The sequence below is a fragment of the Pezoporus flaviventris genome, unplaced genomic scaffold (assembly GCF_033815535.1).
Source record: "Pezoporus flaviventris isolate CSIRO_AGI_PZ_B2104156 unplaced genomic scaffold, CSIRO_AGI_Pfla_v1 ptg000035l, whole genome shotgun sequence".
Classification (NCBI taxonomy): Eukaryota; Metazoa; Chordata; class Aves; order Psittaciformes; family Psittacidae; genus Pezoporus; species Pezoporus flaviventris.
The window spans coordinates 10288235-10309930 of NW_026892583.1; the positions used below are offsets into that span (position 1 = coordinate 10288235).

General features: G+C 40.6%; 1 protein-coding gene across 4 annotated transcripts in view; it reads right to left on the minus strand.

Annotated features, from left to right (window-relative positions):
* The window catches only part of MAP4K5 (mitogen-activated protein kinase kinase kinase kinase 5), a 70214-nt gene that overhangs the window by 17196 nt on the left and 31322 nt on the right, over positions 1-21696 (minus strand). For 3 of the 4 annotated variants that reach the window (XM_061462499.1, XM_061462497.1, XM_061462498.1), the window contains 15 exons: positions 16185-16275; positions 14970-15034; positions 13490-13545; positions 12130-12177; positions 11993-12035; positions 10095-10167; positions 9043-9174; positions 8415-8477; positions 7053-7134; positions 6318-6434; positions 5892-5970; positions 4563-4621; positions 3625-3686; positions 912-956; positions 114-156 (listed from right to left, as the gene is read on the minus strand). In XM_061462499.1, the coding sequence (XP_061318483.1) occupies positions 114-156; positions 912-956; positions 3625-3686; positions 4563-4621; positions 5892-5970; positions 6318-6434; positions 7053-7134; positions 8415-8477; positions 9043-9174; positions 10095-10167; positions 11993-12035; positions 12130-12177; positions 13490-13545; positions 14970-15034; positions 16185-16275 (1058 nt within the window). The remainder of the gene's footprint in view (positions 1-113; positions 157-911; positions 957-3624; positions 3687-4562; positions 4622-5891; positions 5971-6317; positions 6435-7052; positions 7135-8414; positions 8478-9042; positions 9175-10094; positions 10168-11992; positions 12036-12129; positions 12178-13489; positions 13546-14969; positions 15035-16184; positions 16276-21696) is intronic. The other variant, XM_061462500.1, reaches the window with a different exon arrangement.

Consider the following 21696-nt stretch of genomic DNA (forward strand, 5'->3'; position numbering starts at 1 on the left):
GCAAATGGTTTTTAACAGAATATATAAGCTACTGAGAGCATCAGACAAAGCACTGCAGAGGCTGCACAAGTGGAATTTGCTTCCTAAAACTCTTAAACCCCACCATCTCTTACCTTAGGAGGTAGTGGAGGTGGTCCTGCTCGTTTTAGGGTTGATCTACAATGAAAACGTTTGGTAGTTGTATTAGTTAAGCCAACAACATAAACAGAACTACCTAAGAATACAGACTCTTAAACAAGACGAGCTAGATGCATAGGATAGATGGATCAAGGCTTTGCACGAACCCACCTAGATGCATAGAATAGGTGGATCACAGCTTTGTATGAACAGGGTCAAACTAGAAGTTTGGGGCGGGGGGAGGGGAAAGCATGTTAATCTTGTTAGAAGTGCTGTTTTTTAAACTCACGTTCTTTCATAAACGCCAATGTTATAGAGCGTTCTTTGGTGGAGGGTATTTGAAATTAGCAAATAAATTTATGCTCAGGACTAGTCTGGTACAGTTTGCAGCTCTCACTCTGGATCAGGCAAACGTCTGGGCAGCAGAGGAGCTGCACATACCCCACCAGAGCTCTGCAGGAATAGCTGCACGTCCTGTCACTACGGGATCTGGCGCATGATCGATGGATTAATCAATATAAAATCTGCTTTAAAGCATTAGGCACTTCCATATGCACGCTAAGATAACCTTAGGAAGGAGAGCAAGGGAAGAAAGCATTGCTTTGCAGACATTCTGCTGACGGTCAGAACAGTCAAGCGCGCGTTAGACCCTGGAGTGCAACCAGCCCTCATTTATTTATGAGCGGCAAAGCTGCCTGCAGCATTTTAAGGAAAGAGGTTTTGCCAGAACACTGCCGTTTTTAGCGAGAGCCGCATGGAGTAAACACAACTGTGCATGAAGGACGTCCACTCACTCTTCAACATCTTCACTCCCATCGCCAAATTTTGTAAGCAGTACCCTAGGTAAAACGTTTATAAAATTAAGAGCTCTGCCCTAAGGTTGACACATGCAACTAAACTGATTGGTGATGTCATTTAGTTTCATAACAAACATCTCCCATCCCTTTTCAAAACAAAGTATTTCTCTCTTATTCACTGCATTGAACTCTTTTTCATTTAGTATTTCCTTCCCCTCACCCCCCCAATTATCACAGAAGCTCTCTTCCATACCAGATACCATCAACTCATCTTTCACTTCCCTACCTGGTATTTTAAATATTTTTGAAATGCCTAATAGCAGTACAAGATGAGAGAAACAGGAAAACAGGAGAAAAAATAGGAGAACAGAGGATGTTACTGGAGACAAATGGAGAAAAGCCTTACAAAGGGAAGTTTCCTCCTTTAGTGTTTCCCATTACAGTGGGAATTTTTGTTTCAAAGCTACCTCAGGGTCAAAAAGGAAGTTGCGACTAGAGGATAAAAGCAGTACTACAATGTACTCCTGAAACAAATAGAAACTAGTAAGATTTTGCAAAATGGCAATTTTCAAGCTCTGCTTAAAAATAAAAAAAAAAAACCTGCATTAAATAAAAAATAAATAAATAAAAATAAAAAAAATGAAACCAGAAATCTAAACCCAATTAAAAAGAATTCCTTAGCATGTTGCTGTGATGTTGTGAAGTCTGAGCTTCTGCTTTTAGGAATGGTGAGGTGGAAGAGCCAGTTCAGAAGCTGGCTGTCTCAGTGTTTGACCAGGGACAGGCTGGTGCATGCTGCAGCTGCCTGGTACAGTCCAAGTCCCTGCATGCAGAGCAGACACCCCCACACCTGCCAACTCACACATCCTTCCATGCTCTGCAATGCACCACATCACCCACTGAGGGATGACCACAGGGGTAACAAGCAGGAAAACAAAAGTGTATTATACATAAATGAACCCAGCCAAACTTGGATTAATGTAAAATTTCCCTGCAGGTTACTTCTAAAGGGAAAGCAGCAGACAGTTGCCAACAGGAACTATTAAAAATCTTGAGAGAAAAAAAACAACCATCCACAAAACCACCTCCATAATACAAAGAAAAATTATTTAAAAGTATTTTTAAAATGCTACAATAAGGATGAGAATACCATCAGGTAGATCTGCTGGTACCCCCCCCAATTCCAGACCAGTAATTCCAGAGATATTGATCACCATTCATTCTGATAAAGGACATGAAAAGCAGGGACCCTCCCAGCACACATCCTCTCTGTGCATCCCTGGCATTACTCAGAATTGCTGGGACAGAGGAGCTATGCATTTCCTGTTTATGTTTTCAAACTGGAAGCAGTTTCCAAGCAAGCAGCACATATTCACCATCCAGAAACTTTATGCCTCTCCTCCTTTCAAATACTATATCTGTATATATCTACTTATTTATGACCCTAGCAACGTTCGCTACAGCCACATTCATTCTGCTTTTAATACAGCCTGTTACAGACAATTTTAATAACACCACAGAAACGGAATCAGATCAGTAAGTCACGTTGCTGGGAGGCACTTCCCTCCCTCCCTGCTCCTCGGCCCCAGAGATTCCAGCTGTCTTCACAAAAGCCAGCACTCACGAGACAGGCTTTTAATCTGCAGCTCATCAGGGTCACACAAACAAACCAAGAGGGGAAGAAAAGCAGTCGCTGTCATTTACTGGAGAGGGAGAAAGGGCCTAGAAAGCTACTCCGAACTTTTACTACAGTGAGAGTGAGAACAAAAAAAACAGGCTGGACTTAAAAAGACCCAAACACTGGCAATCTCCATGACACGGACAGATTTCCAGGGGGCTGTAATATCAGCTGACAACTTATGCAAGCCTGTATCTGCAAAAAGCCAAAGAAATTCACTGTCTGCTACTCAGTTCCAAATAAAGATAGGAAACAGCAATTATTTCAACTGAAATACTGTCTTTCCCTACATATGTGCATCAGTCAGTATTACTGAACTTTCATATTCTTCACTGTGAATTCAAAGACAGAATTAAAGGCAGAATCCAGTATTTTGAAGCAAAAGAAAGCCACATACCTAATAATTTCAGTCCTAACTTGGACAGAGATGTGCTTCCTTACTTCAGGCCTGCTTTATCCCAGGGGAAAGCAGTTATAGCATATGTTTACCTAAAACATTTCACCCCAGAACACTGTACGACTGTATTATATCAGACCCCACAGCAGGAGCAGTCATGCCACCAAACTTGAACTGGTTTCTCCTTCCTTTTCCTGCAAGGACCCAGCTTCAGGGCTGCAAACGTGCTTTGCCACAGGATGTCACAACTGCAGCTGCAGCTCAGAAGTGCAAGGCCAGAGCAGGATCCTGAACTCAGCCCTTGCAAGGTTACCAGCTTTGTGTCAGAAAAATGTCTTTGGCTGTATTATTTCAGTGTGCTGGCCATACATTTATACTTCACTTTCCATCTAGAACTGGGGAGGGCTACAACAAACTTTAAACAAACTACTGTTTGTGGCTAAAAGAGACTAAAACCCATTCCCCAAGAGAACAACGAACCAACTGCAGAAGGATTGCATACTGGGTAAAATTTCCTTTGACTTTAAGTGCATTAGGGCTTAAGGCTTGATTTTTCCACCGTAGCTCCATTTCTGTTTCAGAGTGCATTTTCATATTAAGTCACAGAAATAAAAGACATTTTAAACTGTACTTACTTGCTGCTTCCATCAACAAAAGGATTCCAGTGTGAAGCAAAGTCAGTGCCAGCTGCCACAACCTGAAGATGAACAAATTGTCATTTTTTCCCTTGTCAAAATGAAGTACTTTACCACAGCACATGAAGAGCCCTGCAGAATGACCCATAAGTAGTAAAATAAAATTCCAAAGTGAACTGATACTTTACAATCTAATTATAAAGCAACTATTGAAAAGCTATCATCTTCTTAGACTCAGATTTAAAAGCAGCACTTGCACATGATGTAACACGGGTATCAAGTGGCAATAAGTAACACAAAAGCAAAAATTTATGGTGAAAACTCAGTAACGATTTTCCAGGCAAGGCAGCTCCAAGACACTATTCCAGCAAGAGAACATACTGCAGCCATCAACATCACCTACCTGGTGAACTGGAATACAGCTGTGAAAAACAGGAATGGGATTTTTCTGGAGTGCTGAGCACTAATGTCTCCAAATCCAAATTAATGGCAGCTGTTGCTGTTGACAACACTTACTGAAAAATGGAGCCTTGTGTACACAGGCACACAGTAATCCCAAAGAACATTAATTAGCTGCTCTACAGTAAACTGCTGAGGGCTGGAACAAACAGCAGCAGCTCACAGGGGGCAGAACTGGCTGCATGTGATCTGGTGGCCTTCCAAGAAACAAGCAGCAAATAAACTCTGATGATAGGAAGATCAGGGACTCAAATGCAGAACAGCCTCTTCACATAATCAAATTAATTGGCACATATTGGTTTTCTCATTTAAGCATAACAGTAAAAGCACGGAGGGCAATTCATTTTCTTAAAAATTGTCTGGGGACCAAGAGTGGTCTTCTCATTGCTTAATATTTCAGACATATATTACTTAGAGCCACAAAACAACAAAGATACTATGATTTTAATAAATGAAGAAAAAACCAAACCTGCCCTTACCATTTCATCCCGAGCTTCTGTTTCTTTCCGTAGAGGGGGCTCAAACTGCAGCTTATCAACTACAAAACATTGCATTTTCAAATTTAATGTACACAACATTAATTATACCAATGCCCTTTCAATGCTTACTACTGTGAAATGCATATTGTAACAGATCTAAATACTATGTGCACAACACTTAATTAGCCTGTAAAATATGACCATCACTTAAGTATCAGCCTTACTGTCTAAATGCTTAAATTTGCAAATATGAAACCCACAAGAAAGAAACAGACCAAAAGTAAATACCAAGTCATTATGTGAAAGCACACCGGAACCTAAGTATGTTTACCACATGCTACTTTTAATGAATGTGAGACTTTTTAACAGCAAGCTTCTTAAAAGTGTGATGTATGTGATGCAAAGGAGCAGGCAGCAATGACATTACAAAAAACATTAGTCCAAACCTGGAAAAGGATTGTTCCTACCCTCAAAATGTCAACTTTGATACAACTGAGTAGTATTTTGTTATTAAAAAAAGGTTGTATTAAAAGAAAATGCATTCTGTTAACATGCACCCTAGTCAGGACAGCTATTGCAACCACAAGGGCTCCATCAAGGTCAAGGAAAGGTTTCACTTATGAACTCAAAACAATCCTAGAATGGTTTGGGTTGGAAAGGAGCTTAAAAGATCACCTAGTTCCACCCCCTTTGCCACTGGTAGGGACACCTTCCACTAGACCAGGTTGCTCAAAGCCCTGTCCAACCTGACTTTGAACAGGTCCAGGGATGGGGCAGCCACAGCTTCTCTGGGCAACCTCTTCCAGTGTCTCACCACTCTCATAGCGAAGAACCTTTTCCTAGTATCTGATCTAAACCTATCCTCCTTCTGTTTAGCCATTGTGCAGACAGACAACAATACAGAAACACAAAATGCTACATTTTCCTGTATTTTCTCATTACGTGATGACACCCAATGTACACATGAAAAGATGCCCTCCTAATTATCAACTCACTCTCATTTTTTGATGTCTGCATGTTATTAGTGGTTTTGCTCTTTTAAGTAAGGCTGCATGGTCTGACAGAGATCACAGAGCTGAAACGCTCTGCTGGTCATGCAGATGTCCACATAAACATTACAATGCAGCAGTGAGATGTAATGAATTCTGGTTTCAGACAAATATTATTGAAGATTGATGTGTATGTGCTGTTTCTTCTGGTTTTGTTCCTCAAAAGTTCCAGCTACAGAAGAGACTTTCCAGAGTACACAACACAAGAATGACACCGACATCCTTCATTGGTAGAAGCAAACCAGCAAAACAAAATGGGTAAAGCCCATCAAGAACTTACAGTTTATCTCTGATGCCGTTCTTTCTGCTCTAATGTTCCTGTTCGTAGAACGAATTGTATGGCGGATGACGGAATGAGGCTGCAAGGGTTAGAAATGGAAAAGCTGAGAAAAGTTGCATGGCTTTATGTTGGTTCTTAATTAACAATCAAACTAACAAGAGGAAAGCCATTGCAGTCGCGCACTGTAACATGCACCACCTTCGTCTTATCCCTGCACATGATCTTTCTATACACCCAAAGCATAAGCATGACAAGTGCTGTAGCAATATGCCCTTGCTTCTCCTGCATGGTAACTCTAAAAATGGAGCTCTCAAACTGTTGAGGCTGTGCCCCTGTCAAGCTGCAATCTTACATTCCCAAAGCAAAGCAGGGTATTTAAACCATAGTTTCACCTAAAAACAGAAAACAAAAGACGTTCTCACTCACCTCAAAATCATCATCATCAGCTTCGCTGTAGTGTGTATGGTTGTCAGGGTTATTAACTTTGTCCAACAGCTCAACTGCTAAAGATCTTGAAAGACCAGGCTGCCCTACAAAGCTATGCTGGAACCGCAGAAAAGGACAAGTTATAATATGCAACTGATATGTAGCTTTTATTAATAAACATCCAGTACAGAATGATACTGAATTTTGTCTGCTTGCCTGGGGCTTGAGTATTTCTTTAGCAACTCCTCAATGGCTAGGGTTTCAAACCTCTCCATAAGCATGGAAATGCCACACTTCTGGCCACTTATATACTGGAAATCAAACTCAGACAAACAATTGCACCTTAACTTTATTTTTTCCATGAGTATTTCACCTGAGTTTAGGAAGACCGAAATAGATACATGAAGAACTGCTAAATCCATCCATTCTCTGACTGGGTGACAGGAAGGGTCTATGTAGCTGTACTGAAGAGGCTGAGACACCCACTTGCAGAAAGGCTGAAGACAGAATCCTAAGCAAATTTCTGCAACTTTCCCTAACAAAAATTGTATAAAAATACTGATAATGAACAAAATCTCCCTACAGTTGACTAGTATCTCCTTCCTTTGGACTTCACCACCCGTGTTGTAAGATCAGAGAAAGAAAATTGTTCCAGTTGGGTTTCCTTTTGATCTGCTGCTCACTTTGAAGCAAGAGATCTCTTAATGCTGTCACTAAATGTTCCAAGACACTTACAGAAAGAAGTCTGTCTGCTGTCGGTCTCTTCTTTGGATTTTTTGTAAGTGCTATCTTGACAAAATTATGGAATGTTGATGACCTTAAAGAAAAATGAGGGTTTACGTTTTGTTTCTCAAGAAGATAGTTTTGATTTTAACACACTCAACAGATTACAAAAGGGTGTGCTAAATTTGAATGTTGTCCAGGTACCTCATCTCAGGTTTGAATAATTACATTCCCAAGGTAAGAAAACAGGGAAAAAAACATTCGATTCATAAAACTTGCAAAGAAAAGGTTTTGGTACAGAAAATAAACCACACATATGCTGCTATTTCAACTTTTTCCAGTTCCAATTATTACAGACTAGAGATCAGAAATGAGAATTGTGATTTATGTACGCAGTAAACCCTAAAGATCTAGTCTACAAATTTCACTGTTCTTGGCTACAGGTAGCAAAATGAAATACCAAGTTCTAGGCAGAGACTCAACTTACTCTTCAAAATGCTGTATTGCTATTTCCAGAACAACTTAGGAGACTTTGTCGTATCACTTCTTGTCAGATCTGAATTATGACTTGATGTTATGACTGGACCAAAATTTTCCAAGCTCTTCTCTTGCAACTGATTTTCCGTTAATATGCCTCTCTGAGAACAGTATTAGCGCAAGTCTGCCTGATTTCAAATCATGTTACATTTCCTCCTCTAGCCTTAGCATCTGAGAAGTAAAGCGCATTGGCTGGGGTTACCCTAAGCAGTTTCAACCCAGGAAACATGCTCTTAGGAGAGTTTTCTCCCTCCCTCTAGTACCTATCTGCCATCCAAACACCTCAAAGTAAAAAGATTGTACAGCTGCATCATGAGCAAAAAATCCTGCATACCAGAATTGTTTTGAGTCTCGTAAATAAAATGTATGTGTGGTACAAAATCCTGCAGGCACTATGAAGGCATCACAGGTTAAAGAAATCATGAAAGGATTAAACAACTGCCTATCTACTGACAGCAGCAAATGCCTGGATACAAGGTTAAAAATAATTTTTCTTTCTAGAACATACAAAGAGGACTGAAGAAGCAAGATTTCATTTCTTTCTGGATCACTGGCAGGGATCAATTGCATAGGGAGGGCTATCCTGCCCCATACTGCTGGTTTTCTGAAGTGCAATAAAATGTCTGTTGCTGGAACTTAACCTCCTGTTTGCTTTCAAACACCTATAAACAACACCTAATTGTTGCTCAGTGAAACTTCCTGTAAGTGAAATCAGCTCTCAGGTACCCGAGTTTAAAACTAGCACACACTATTTTTCACTGCCTCCCTTTTTCAATAATGATAAAGTTTTTTCACATTATCTACAAAATATTGAACAAAGGAAAGGGTTTGACTTACCATTTTGCTTTTTCCTTTAGTTTTGGTGGTTGAAAATTACTTTTCGACATTAAAAACAAAGCCCTAAAGGAGGAATAATGTTATTATATGGTAAAAAATTAATTTCATTCCAATTTCCAAACACTTTAAATTAATAGAGTAAAAACCGTATTGGTGAAACTGGATTATAGAAGACAGACACAGTAAAGCTGCTGAATTATCATTAAATAAAATCTTTTTAGCACCATGCATAATCCTGTTAAACATAAGGCTACAGCTTCTCTAGTGATTTACTATCACTAGATAGCTCTTAATCAGATTGATGATATAACTACAAAGTGTTTTTTTTGTTTGGTTGGTTTGTTTTTGGTTGTGGGGTTTTTTGTTTGTTTTTTGTTTGTTTGTTTTGTTTGTTTTTTTTTTTACACCTAAAAATTTTGGTTATCATTTCAATTCAAAATTTAAGTCTTTAGCTTTAGATTAATGCCCTAAAGACAGACACAGCTCACAGAGGAAGTAAATGCTTGATGAAGGAATCCTAGCATTAGTTTCTAGGTTTGAGCTACAGAGATGGTTACACTGTATTTTAATAGTCCCAGCTGGGACTGAAGAGGGTCCTGGAGATGAGCAAGTTCCCCAGCCAGCAGACCTCATCGGGTGAAGATCAAACATGGGCGGCTGAAGCTCTGCAAGTTCAATCGCTGTTATGCCAACTGCCCAGATATCGCAGAGCTGGTTGTATCCACCATTCTTTTCCACTGCTGCAACTTCTGGGGCCATCCTTTAAAAGCAAAGGCATCATTCACTGAGGTCACAGTCTGCATGCAGGAGGCACAAAGCACTGTCACATACCCCTTGAGCAGAAACCCCACAAAGATTATAAATCTGGGAAAAGCCTGACATCCCCTCCCCTCACCCAGCATTAGGGGAGTGGAGCACACAGAGGGGATGTGTTTTGCTCGAGGTCATTGGCTGGACAGCAACTCTAGGAATAGAACCAGTCTCATAATTCCTGGTGAAATGCTTTAATGAGCAGATAATCTTCCTGCCCTCAGTCCTCCTTTGCCAACAGGATAAGGAGGTCATCAAACAATTAAAAGCCATTGTCTGGATTAAGCTGTACATGCATGTTCAAGTCTATACCAAAAATACTGCCCTAGGCATCTTAACTGAATCACAGTAATGCCAGAAACCAATAGCAGTTAAATTTGCATATATAATCCAGCTCAAGATTTAAAATGATGTATTTGCATATTAAGCGCTGTCTTGTACAGACATTGATCAGTAGAGATGATTAAAAGATAGTTTAAAATCTGTTTTTCTTCACAATTCTTTCTGCACAGAAATCAAAAAGACATTGTTTAGTTTATTCACTAAAAGTGTAAGAAGTTACTGAGAAACTAAATGACCATTCAGTATCCAGACAAAGGGGAGAATGTTCTGCATTAATAAACCTGTGAGAAACAGTCATTCTGCCTCAAATATCACGTAGCTTGTGTACAGCATCAAACAGCTCTAATCAGCTCTAATCTTCCCAGATTTTTACCCTTTGGGCATTTTACTTGGAAGAAAGGAAATTTATGCAATTGCTATAAATATATTTAAAAATGTGTGTAAACTTCACTGTGCGTATTTTAGAATTCTTGGTGTAAGTACAGACTTAGCTTTGCATACAATCATAGCGATCAAGTAGTTTATTACCAGTAAGGGGTACCAATAAACGATTTCCTCTTTGCAATGGTGGCTGTTATTTTTGCTGCTACACCAAAGTCAGCTGGAAAAGAAAATGATGATAGACTTAGAAATCTCACTGTAAGATCCCAATTCTACTCTAGGAAGAAAGAGCAATAATGTTTTTCATCCGAATCATAAATTCTCTAAGCTTCAATAGTTAAAGATTAACAATGAGATCAGTTAATTTTTTTACTGACATGACTTTAAATTGAAAAGTTTGGTTTCCACGTACAGATCACTTGTGATCCTGTTCTGCTCTTAGATATTTTTCCATCTCACAATACAGAAACCAAGCAACCTCACAAAATTTAGTGGACAATTCAATTTAATATTCAAGAGGAAAAATAGCATCATGCTTTGGAAATGGTACTATTTCTGTGTACTTATGGAACAGCAGGGGGACAGCTGTTCTCATTTCTGGAGACATGTCTAGGGGACAATAATCCCTTGCTCTCAGAACTGCAGAAAATAAGGTGGTCTTGCAGAGCCAAAAATCATTTAAGTCCTTTTTGGTTTGATTGCATTTGTAGTACAATAGCTGGAACATAATTCTGGGCAAACCTAACTAGCTTAGCAGGCAAAAGGAAGGTATCAATGCACAACCCAAGTTAGTGGAATTTCTTAGCCATTTCAAGGTTTTACATTTTTACTACTTGGGGTTTTCTGTGGTTCCCCCCCCGCCCCTTCCCTCTTTGTTCAAAAGCAATACTTTCCTAGCACTGCATTCCTGGCTCACCACAGCGGAGTAAATGTGTTGAACCACACAGCTTTTCTGAAAAGCAGCAATGCAGCTAATGCACAACTGTCCTGATTCCAATGCTGGACACAGTGAGATGATGAGTATCCCATTCCTTCCCCCAGGATGTCTGCTCCCTACTTCCTGCAGAGCCCTAACTACATGCAGACTTCTGTGAAGTGAGCCATCAGACAAGCAGATGGGTTTTGAAGGCAGTGCACTCAGGTTGAAGCTGTGGCTGCCCCATCCCTGGCAGTGTTCAAGGCCAGGTTGGAAGGGGCTTTGAGCAATCTTGTCTAGTGGAAGGCGTCCCTGTCTGTGGCAGCAGGGCTGGAACTGGATATCTTCCAACCCAAACCATTCTATAATTCTATGAGATTCAGCCTGTTTGTACTCAACTAACTGCAGAGTATCACTGGAGGAAGCCAGTAATACAGACCGTTTCTGAGTTTTCATCTGCAGACTTCAGAGTGCTTGCAAAGAAGAAGAGTTTCCTCTTCACCTGCATGCAAATGCCCAATGTCATACACCAGGCAGAAGGCATAGCCAGGATCAGACCCCACACTTTTCCAAAGGTTGCCAGGCTCAGGAGACATCGTCTCACACAGTGGAACCCTGGAGGCTCTGAGGGAGAACTGTCATTCTAGCGAGGAACAAATGTGGATAACCAGGTAACCCCAACCTGGCAAATTCCAGGGAAACCTGGGAGGCTTCAAGGCTTGATGGCTGAAAAAATAAATCATCTGTAACTTCTTGATAAAATGCAAAATTTCTCATGTCATATGTACACAAGCCCATGGACACTTCCTATTGTCAACTATTGCCATAAGTAAGAACAAGAACATCCTACAGTGTAACACCAGAAGGTTCATGACATTGAGAACAGTATCGAATAAAATTCACTGCAACAGTACAGGAGATCTGCTGTATTCTGTTTTATCATTTGTAGCAAGCTTAATCTTTACTGTGCATTTTGCTGTTCAACATAAAATAAAGCCTAAAAATCCTCAATATTCTTCTTGGGTGGCACAGTCTCTACATTCTGGTCATTTTTTTGTCTTAATGGAATGGCAAAAGGCAACTTGCTAAATTAAAGATGGTACTGTCTTATGACATTCAGGCAACTTACCCAACTTGACATCTCCATGGTCTGTTAGTAGAATATTTGCACCCTAAAACATCATAAACAGAAAATTAACATTTTTTATCCGGAATATTTTTCTGCACTACAAAGTTTTAGGTAAGTTTCTCGAAGTTCCAGGTTACCTTTATATCTCTGTGCATTTTGCCCTTCACATGCAAATAAGCAAGACCCTGGAAATAAAAGAGACACAGAATGTCAGATCTCCATCTGTTAACACACTACAGAGCCAGTCCCATTCAATAAATTTCAATTAATCAATGTATTTTATTTTAAAGTGGAGAAATTTGAAATTTGCATAAGAGGTATGCTGGATTCTGTTCTCATCTCTCTCAGCTCCAGCCAATTTTTGTGAAAACTTGTTGAAACCAGCCATGATATAACATTTTACGTATATACACATATATGTGTGTATTTTCAAAACAATCCTGCGATTACATCACCTTTACTAAAGTTAACCATATTTTTGAAGTCCTGAAGGTTTCAACAAGCAGGTGTTTAGGCTTTAAGCTGCCCTTCCAGCAGTACAAGTTCCTGCCGTAAGAAGAGATCAGGAACAGAACTGCCAAGCAGATTAGTTCATAGATCTACACCCCTGCCTCTGGCAGTGACCAGTTCAGCTACCCCTGCAGGGAAAGGTGTGCATCCCTGTGATTCTCTCACGTAATTATCTGGGGATACACAGAGCAGAGAAAGAAAAGTTCCTTTAAGAAACAATCTGCCTGCATTGTCTTATCTTGCAGTTCTACGGTCATTGGCAGTTACAATATGAAAGAGAGTTGTAGTCATCTGGCTGCAGTATTTTTCCTCTACAAATTATTAGAATTTATTGCCACAGATCAAATGGGCAGTTTAAAATATGCCTTCCCCCATCCCTCTTTCTTTTCCCTCCATTACTCAGCCACTTACCCCTGCTTACTTGGCGTTAGCTGTTTTCTGCAATGAAATTCAAAAATTTGTCCTAACAACTGCTGCACTGAACCACTGCATGAAAACAACAGATGAAACCAGCCCACACAACGCTGTGATCACAACCTGTACAGATGTTTTCCACCATTCCCTGAAACCAACAGGCTCACTCAAGAAACCACAGCAGGACTGAGATTCAGTATTTTGGTCCTGCAGCAGGATCCACACAGACATTTACTCTTCTGTAAACCCCTCTGCAAATTACAGAGCAGAAGCAGCACTTCTCCGACAACGATTTTACGCAAATATTTGTATTTCATTACTGGATTTTTTTGCTAATTTTTATTTACAATATGGAAACTAACAGATTAATCCTGGGTGATTGGGTTAGAGTAGATGATCTTTTGAGGTCCTTTCCAACCCTTGGGATCCTGTGATTCTGTGACTGGTTTCACAGATTCCAAATGCTTACGAATGCAAGTGATGGTACTGCAGCACCTTCTGAACCCATGTTCTTTATGTACATTTTATACACGGAACAAACAACTTTATGATATACCTGCAGAAGTACAGTACCTGTAAGGTTTCTCTGCATACATATGCAATTTGTAGCTCTGACAGAGGTCCTGTGACTGAAAACAAAGTTTAAAAAAATTGTGTGAGTCTCCAATATACGATGCATAAATAACACTGTGAGGCAGCCAAAGAGCGGAATCGCCATGCAAAAGTGAAACGCTGAATTTGCATGAACAGTTTTTTACATTGAGCTCAAAAGAGGTTTTGTTTGCTTGTGTTACAGAAAGGCTTTCTGAAAAGAAAACCCAACCCCAAACCACCAAAAAACCCAAACAAACCCAAACAAACAAACCCCAAACAAAACAGCACAGAAACAGAAGACAATACCCACAGCGATAAGAAAACTTATCACAGAAATCTAATTACCATTTTACAAGTGACTGCATAGTAATGTAATAGCCTATATTCTGAGAAACGTAAATAACAAAAGAAATGATTTATGCTAATGTTTTAAGATTAGAAATGGCAATATTCTATACTAGGGGCCTGTGTGACTTTGAACTGTTCTAAAGCTATTTGCACTAACAGGCTGAAAAATGAAGCAGAAAGAGTTGTTGTATTAAAAAACTCCATGTTACCATCTAAAGGCCGAGCAAGCCCCCAGACTGCTTTTCCAACAAATCCAATAAATCCTCCTACAGAATCAACAACTCCAGATGAAACCTCAGAGGGGAAAATATTAAGAAGAGGGTGGTATGGTATTTGCACAGGAACAGGAATAAGAGTAATTTTTACCCTTTAAAGATCAAATTCTGACATTTCCCAGTGAAAACTGCTTCCCTGCAGCACGCACCATCTCCATATCCAATTAGCACAATTTCTGGTTGTTAACTTATTTAGAGGTCTTTTTTCCACCCCTTCAGAAAGCGGATAACCTGCTTCTGCACACAGCATTCAGAAACGTGCTGAGAGAAGCAAAGATACAAGCGAGCTCTCAGTGTGCAGCAACTACAGTTAGTGAAGACCTCACGGGAATAACTCAAGCTCTTTGGGTCAGTCCCCTAAGCATTGTGAAGAAAAACAATGTGAGGATTAAAAAATAAAGTATGTCCTGTCCTAGAAAGACAGGGTATTAGTAAAAAATGGTGGTCATCATACTTGAAAAGTTGGACACTACAGGAAAATTATTCACAACGAGAAAAATCAGCCATTGGAATAATCCCGCCAGGGAAGGGGTGGACCCCCCAACACTGGACACTGTTAAGATTCAGCTGGACAGGGTGCTGAGCCACCAAGTGTAGGTTGCCTAGAAAGGTTGGACCAGATGATCCCTGAGGTCCCTTCCAACCTGGTATTCTATGATTCTATGAAAAGTGCTCTCAACAAAATCTGTTGACTGTAGCTAAAAAACACCCTTTGTGCCCTAAAAAACATGTGCAGTGCCTGGCCAGTATCAAACGTTCCCCGTCAGTTTGCTTATTATTCATTTTTTTTTTTTCAGAAAGCTTCCAAAGAAATGTTAAAATAAGTTTCAAAGTACCATGATAAATATCTTGGAGGGATCCCCCACCACAGTATTCCATGCATATCCACAGCTTCTCACGGCTATCAAAAGAAAGTTAAAACACAGGCATCAGAAGCTGATTCATCTGTATATAGAACAGAGTTAATAACGATTATTTACATTCTTTTCTATTGGTCTTGATCACTCTTGTTAAAAATACACATTCTGACGCAGTTACACATTTTACATGTTATTAATAATGTCTATATAAATTCTCACCTATCAAAATGAAAATTTTATGCCAAAGTCACTGAGAACTCTTTAAACATTATCAGACCTAAAAAGTGCTGCTTTAACTCTGACCTCCTAACTGCAATAAGGAACATGCAGAAGAAACACCTGAGGTTTCTCTGCTATCAGCAGTATTACATTAGATAACATGCTAAACTCACAGTTTCAATCTTAAATTGCAATCACCTTACTAAACTAAAATACCCTCTTCATGGCTTCCAAAAGGGGTACTGGGGATTTAGAAATTTAGCCATTTTGTGTGAGCTGAAGTCCATTAGGGCTGCACAGATCATTTAAAAAATGCAGTCCCTCCAAGAATTCTAAAGATGAAGCCTTGTCGAAGAAGACCAAGCAGGCAAGGTGGTGATACATATTCCCACAGAGCTAATTGATAAATGGCAGAGTTCAACAGAAATGGAAAATATTCCCCAACTTTCTGTATAACATTTAATGTGCACTTGAAGATGCAGCCAGCTGGCATTGCCTTGTTTCTGCTTCTCAGTACGTCGCATCTGTTACACCAGAGCTTTGAAAACTGTTATTACCAGTGGCTCAGATATAGTGTTTTGCTCTTACAACTCACTGGCTGTACTTCTACAGCACACAAGACTACCATTAAATAAAATATCTAAAATCAAGTCTGCTCTAGATAAATGATGAGCTACTTTCATATTAGAGCCGATAAACGTTTAAAATCTGCCCCACAAGTGAGTGGGACTGGATATGTTGCAAGAATCTCTAGGGGAAGAGGTTTTTTCTGTTCCTAGTGATAAAAATATTCCACCCTTTTGGCCAGCAGAGAAAACAAAGTATTAGTCAGTTTATTTTTTAAGTCAACTGGAAACTGAAGGAAATTCAACCTTGAAAAGAACACTGAGAGAGGATGTAAGCACTAAACCAGACACTGCATTGTTTAAGGAAAGAACGAGCAGAAATGCAGGTATAAAAAGTGGGATTTACCTGAGATAGCTCCCAAAATACGCGACTATGTTGCAATGTTTGCATTCTTTAACCATATATATTTCTTGCTGTATCAATGAAAAGTCGTCTCCTGGAAAACAGGAAGCAGCAGCCACAGTTACATTGCATGCAACTGAACATTCAAAGAGATCTGAAGGTATGCATGTAACTCACAAAAACAAGCCAAGGGTCTGGATAATTGCTAAGCCCTTCATGAGGGTTTTCTAGCACGCCAGCCTGTCTTGCAATGGTTATCTACACACACAATCCTTTCAGTCTGCATTCCTTATTACATCCTTGGCACAAGGCACAAATATTTCTTGAAGACCAAGAGAAGGGCCGCCCTGGTGGCCTGAATGTGATCCATCAGTTAAGACAGCCCAGCATGCTCTGAAAAAGAAGCAAAAGGATCCCACAGAGGGACAGGAGCATGTGAGAAAACTTAGAGCAGCCCCTGGACACCCATCGGCCAGCCCAGCTGGAGCTGGTCTAGCTGTACCCGGGACACAGCGCTCACAGAACAAGGGTCCCAGCAACAGAAGGGAAGATTGCTGCAAGCTGATTCCAGTGTCCCCTGCCTGAAATCAGAAGAGATCACATACCACAGGCTCTTTATGAGAAGTATTTCATTTCAAAATGACTCTGATAGAGCATATGGCCTGCACGCCCACCCAGCCACCACTGACTCAGAAGAGAAGCTCAGAGTTCTCGACAAGCACTGCCTTGTCATGAGTGCTTTTTTGGATGAGGACAGCTACACAAGCACATTTGCACATCCTAAATATCCTTTGCCACGAAAAAAAAAAAAAAGAGAAAAGAAAAAGGCAGAAAAAAAAAGGCAGGGGGGGAGGGAAGAGCATTAAGGCATTCTACTGAAAAATACATTAAGACCAGAGCAATAGCCTGGCATGTTTCTGGCACTTTAATTTGAAAGGATAAAAGCGATCATAAATTTAAATAGAACAAATAAATTTATAGAGACAATGAAGCATACTGAAATACCTGAGTGCTAGGAAACCACTGGTATACTTTTATTAAATCCCATCGAGAGAATTTCCCAGCAGAGGATGTTCTCCCAGAATCCAGAGCTCAAACACTGCAGCCCTGCCTTCCTGAAGCTCAGGGCAGGCTTATACCCAGGAGCTGGTGATGGGCTCCTACAGAGGCACGGATCCACTGGCTATAGAGGGTCAGCCCAAACACCAGCAGTGACATATTAAACAACATTGTCATAGCCCCACAGCTTCCCTCTGAAAAGCAACATCACAAAAATCACCCTATGAGGTCATTCTAGATGTGTGCCTGCTTTGTGATCACACACACATATAGAACACACATATATATATTTTATTACCTTTACTCTTCTTTTGGCATGAACAAAACTGTAACAGCTTGCAAGACATGAAAGAATATAATTTACATAAAGGTTTTAGATAAAATTCTGCTGCAGACAATGTTATAGCTACCATGTTCTCTCAAGGAAAAAAAAAATCACTTTGTATGTTTACTTTTGCTTAAAGTTTAACTAGTAGAATTATCTCCTTCTAGTAAAGTTGGGGATGCGCACCCAGAAAACACATGCTGCTCTGTACTGCTCCCCTCCATTTTTATGATTTGGCAAGCCGAAGAGGTCTCAAGCACTGCTGTAAATTCTCTTTGGATTCTTCACGTATTTATTTGACAAGAAAGAGCATAACTAATATTTTTAATAACCTCTTTAAAAACAGATGGCTTTATTTGCTGTGGTTTGAAGCAACTTCCCTAAGCAAGGGAGTTACCGGCACCTGCTGGATCCACAGCAACCAGGACTGATGTTTGGCCCCATGGCATTTACAACCCCTTTGGATACCCCAGCTCTCCATACATACATGGGTACATAGCAGATGCTCACAGATACAGCAAAAGCAGCACCAGTTTGGTATAACAATTTCCAAGTGACCACAACCTTTATGTCTCAGTGATTAGCAGACTTTGACATAACAAAAGAACCGTGAAATACAAAAGTAAAAGGGAACACACTTGTATGAAAACATCCCTTATTTCAGTAAATCCTCAAGGGCCTCTTGAAGTTGAATTGCATGGAGAAACACTTCACCAGGGCAGGAAAACATTAGTAGAAGAGTTTCAAATGTCAAGAGACTTTTTGAAAACGTAAGTAGTATTTTTATATTACTGAAGAAAAGGCAATACAATTTCCATAAATTTAGCACAGATTTCACACTGTGCTTGCTTTCGGGGTTACCTTTCAGGTACAACTTTGAATTCCTTCACCTAGAAAAGATCATTCTGAACAAAGGATTTTTGAGTTTAAATCAGACTGATTCATTCCTCCCATTTTTCTGACAAACTTCCTAAGGGAGATCACTGAATGCTCACAGATAAGTGGAGCATTTTAAAACTACAGAGGTTTTTCAAGAAAGTCAAATCTAAGCAAGTTCAAAAGCAAAAGCCTCCCACCCTACACCAAAGAAGGTACTTTCTCTACCACTACTAGCCACACACGAGCCCTCTTCATAATGCACCATCTTCAAATCAAAGAATCTTTGATACATCAGAAGCTGCATTTCAGAACAGCTGAATACTGTCACAGCTGAAAATCATCATGAAGCATCCTCCTAAGAGCAAAGACCTGGCAGCAGCCAACAACTGCCCGGCAAAAGCACACGGATTGGGCTGCCTACAGTGGAGCAACAGCAGTGTCAGTTTTAAGAACCGTGACTAATGGGGAAAAATTGAAGGAAATATGGGGATTTGGGCTAGAAAAAGACTGACAGAAGATAACAACCTTCATGCACATAAGGGGAGAAGGGATAACCCATTCTCCAGTTTTATGACAGGACAATTAGCAGTGGGCTTCAATTGCCTTAATCTACATTCCTTGTATAGACAAAAAGCTTTTCCTATCACAGCACTGAACTTGAATGGATGGGGAGCTGTGAAATTCCACTTGAGTGGAAAAATATGAAAAAGCATTGAAGAAGTACTTTTCAGGAGTGACTTAGGCTGATCCTGCCTATAAAAGAGGAAGACAGAAATGATGACCTCTTGATTTGCAATTAATAAATGATCTATGCAAGAAATGGGGTTACCTACAGAAAAAGGGAGGGGGGGGAAGGATTTCGAAGAGGAAAGCAGGGTGCTGGCTAAATCACAGAATAGTCTGGGTTAGAAGGGATCTTCGAGATCATCTAGTCCCACCCCCCTGCCACAGGCAAGGACACAAGCTGATAGAAAAGCAGCAAACAGATGGAAAGAAGAGAAGAATCCATGAGTAAAGTTTGGCTAAAATATGTAGAAAATGATTCTGAAGGATCAGACACAGAGATAGGAGAGATGTATAGTTGTTCAAAGACGACAAGAATGAATTCAAGACAAAGGAATTCAGAGTTTCCAGGCAGCTGGACTATTAATCTTGGCAAAAGACACTGGAATAGGGCAAAAATTAAATATCCTTGGATAGCATGGAAAAAAAAAAGTAAAACAAAGAATTTGTAGAAAATACATTATCGAGAGGGAGAGAGCAAGATAAAAGAATTAGATCAAAGGTGACAATACATCCATACAAAGAGATTTTCATCTGTTTTAGTCATCACAGATTGCTTGATCCTAAACAACATGGAATTGGAAAAATGTACTTTTTGTCTATTCACATGTTTGCAATTATGGGTTATGTGGCATGTTGAGCAAAAACGTCGTTTGGGGAGCTGCTGTAAATCACACGAGCAGCGTGGTGAGTCACTGCAGCTTGCTACTATTATGTAATTTTACCTCTGCAGCGACACACAGGACACTGCAGGGCGTTACAATGGAATAGCCTCCTCTGATCACAGCCCATGGTTGGTCGGTGGAGGCTGCACTGCTTGGCACAACCAGCTGCTTGTTCTCCAGCACAGCTGGCAGGGAAAGGACGGCTGAAAATTGCCACCATGTCACCATATGATGCGATCGGACCAGATTTCAGGAGCTAAGAAAGATAAGGGCTCATAAATTCATGACAGATGCATATTTAAATAGGCGATAATCAAAAAAGACAGCCCATTAACAGTAGTGAATTGTTCTATTCCTAGACACCATTTCTCACCTATGTGGAACTGGTATATATAGATAACCCTGCCAAGTCCTAGATGGAGATCCTGAATCCACATACACCGCTCTGCAGCATGGGGAGGTTCTGTAGGCTCTAGAGCCTATCACACAGTGCTATTAGGTCTTCTGAGCATACCTGACCTTGATGTTTTTTAAGTAAGTTTATTCCTGCCTGTACTTCCATGTGCTCCGCTGACTGCTTTCAGCCACGCTGCAGAAAAGACCCAGGGCTACTTGCCACAACTCTTCTTGGGTCAGCTGTGAATCCCTTCATTGTCAAAAGGCTCCTCAGGGGAGAAATTCATAGTTCCTGATTTAAATTGGTTTATTCTGCATTACTTCAGTGCTGCATCACAGGGCTGATGCAGTGTGGGAACAGAGGGAGGGATGGGCAGGCAGCACCCAGGGCTCACACGCAACTGGGAGGAGAAAACTGACGACATTTGGAGACATGCACGGCGTCACCAAAGGGTGGGACAGAAGCACGTACTAAGAAGCCAGAGCTTCCAGGTGCCAGCCAGCAGGCTAGCCCTTCTGCCCCAAGCTAGTGCCCTCAACACGCAGTCCTCACAGGCCCTAGCACACTAGACAGGAACATTACGTGGCCTGGCAGGAGGTGTGACCTGCGCTCCAAAGCCTACCCTCCGAGCCTCTCTGAGGAGTTTGACTGTAGATACTTTGCAGATTTGGGATTTTTAACACTATAATTAACATGTGATATTTAGAACTGATATGTTGTTTAGCAATGGGACCAGGTGGACTCTGTTGCGTTCACTGTTGTATGGGATGCTGAAAGATAACAAGTAGGGTCACACCATCACTGATGAGACTGAATGCTCTCACTATAACTATAAAACCTGCCCAAGAGATGCCCACCTCAGTAAGTTAGCAGAAGCAACTATTGCCTCTGTGGAGCCAGTCCTCAGATGTTTTTTATTTCAACAACCTGAATCCCTGAACAAGGAGAGAAAGCCCCATGGGAGTGACAACCTGGCAAAATCTATTCATCCCAGTATATAAACTCCACAGCCAATCAACATCCACAGGTCATCAACTCTTCTGTGCTGACTTTCAGACATGCCCATGCTCACCACTTCTCAATCACTCACCCCAGACCACACTCCTGAGCCTCATGAGGGTTCATTCTCTGCTGATAAAAGGGACAGCTTTCCCAATAGAATCACAGAATAATTAGGGTTGGAAAGGACCTTAAGATCATCTAGTTCCAACCCCCCTGCCGTGGGCAGGGACACCTTACACTAAATCATATCACCCAAGGCCTCGTCCAACCTGGTCTTGAACACTGCCAGGGATGGAGCATTCACAACCACCCTGGGCAACCTATTCCAGTGCCTCACCACCCTAACAGGAAAGAATTTCCTCCTTATATCCAATCTAAACTTCTCCTGTTTAAGATTTAACCTGT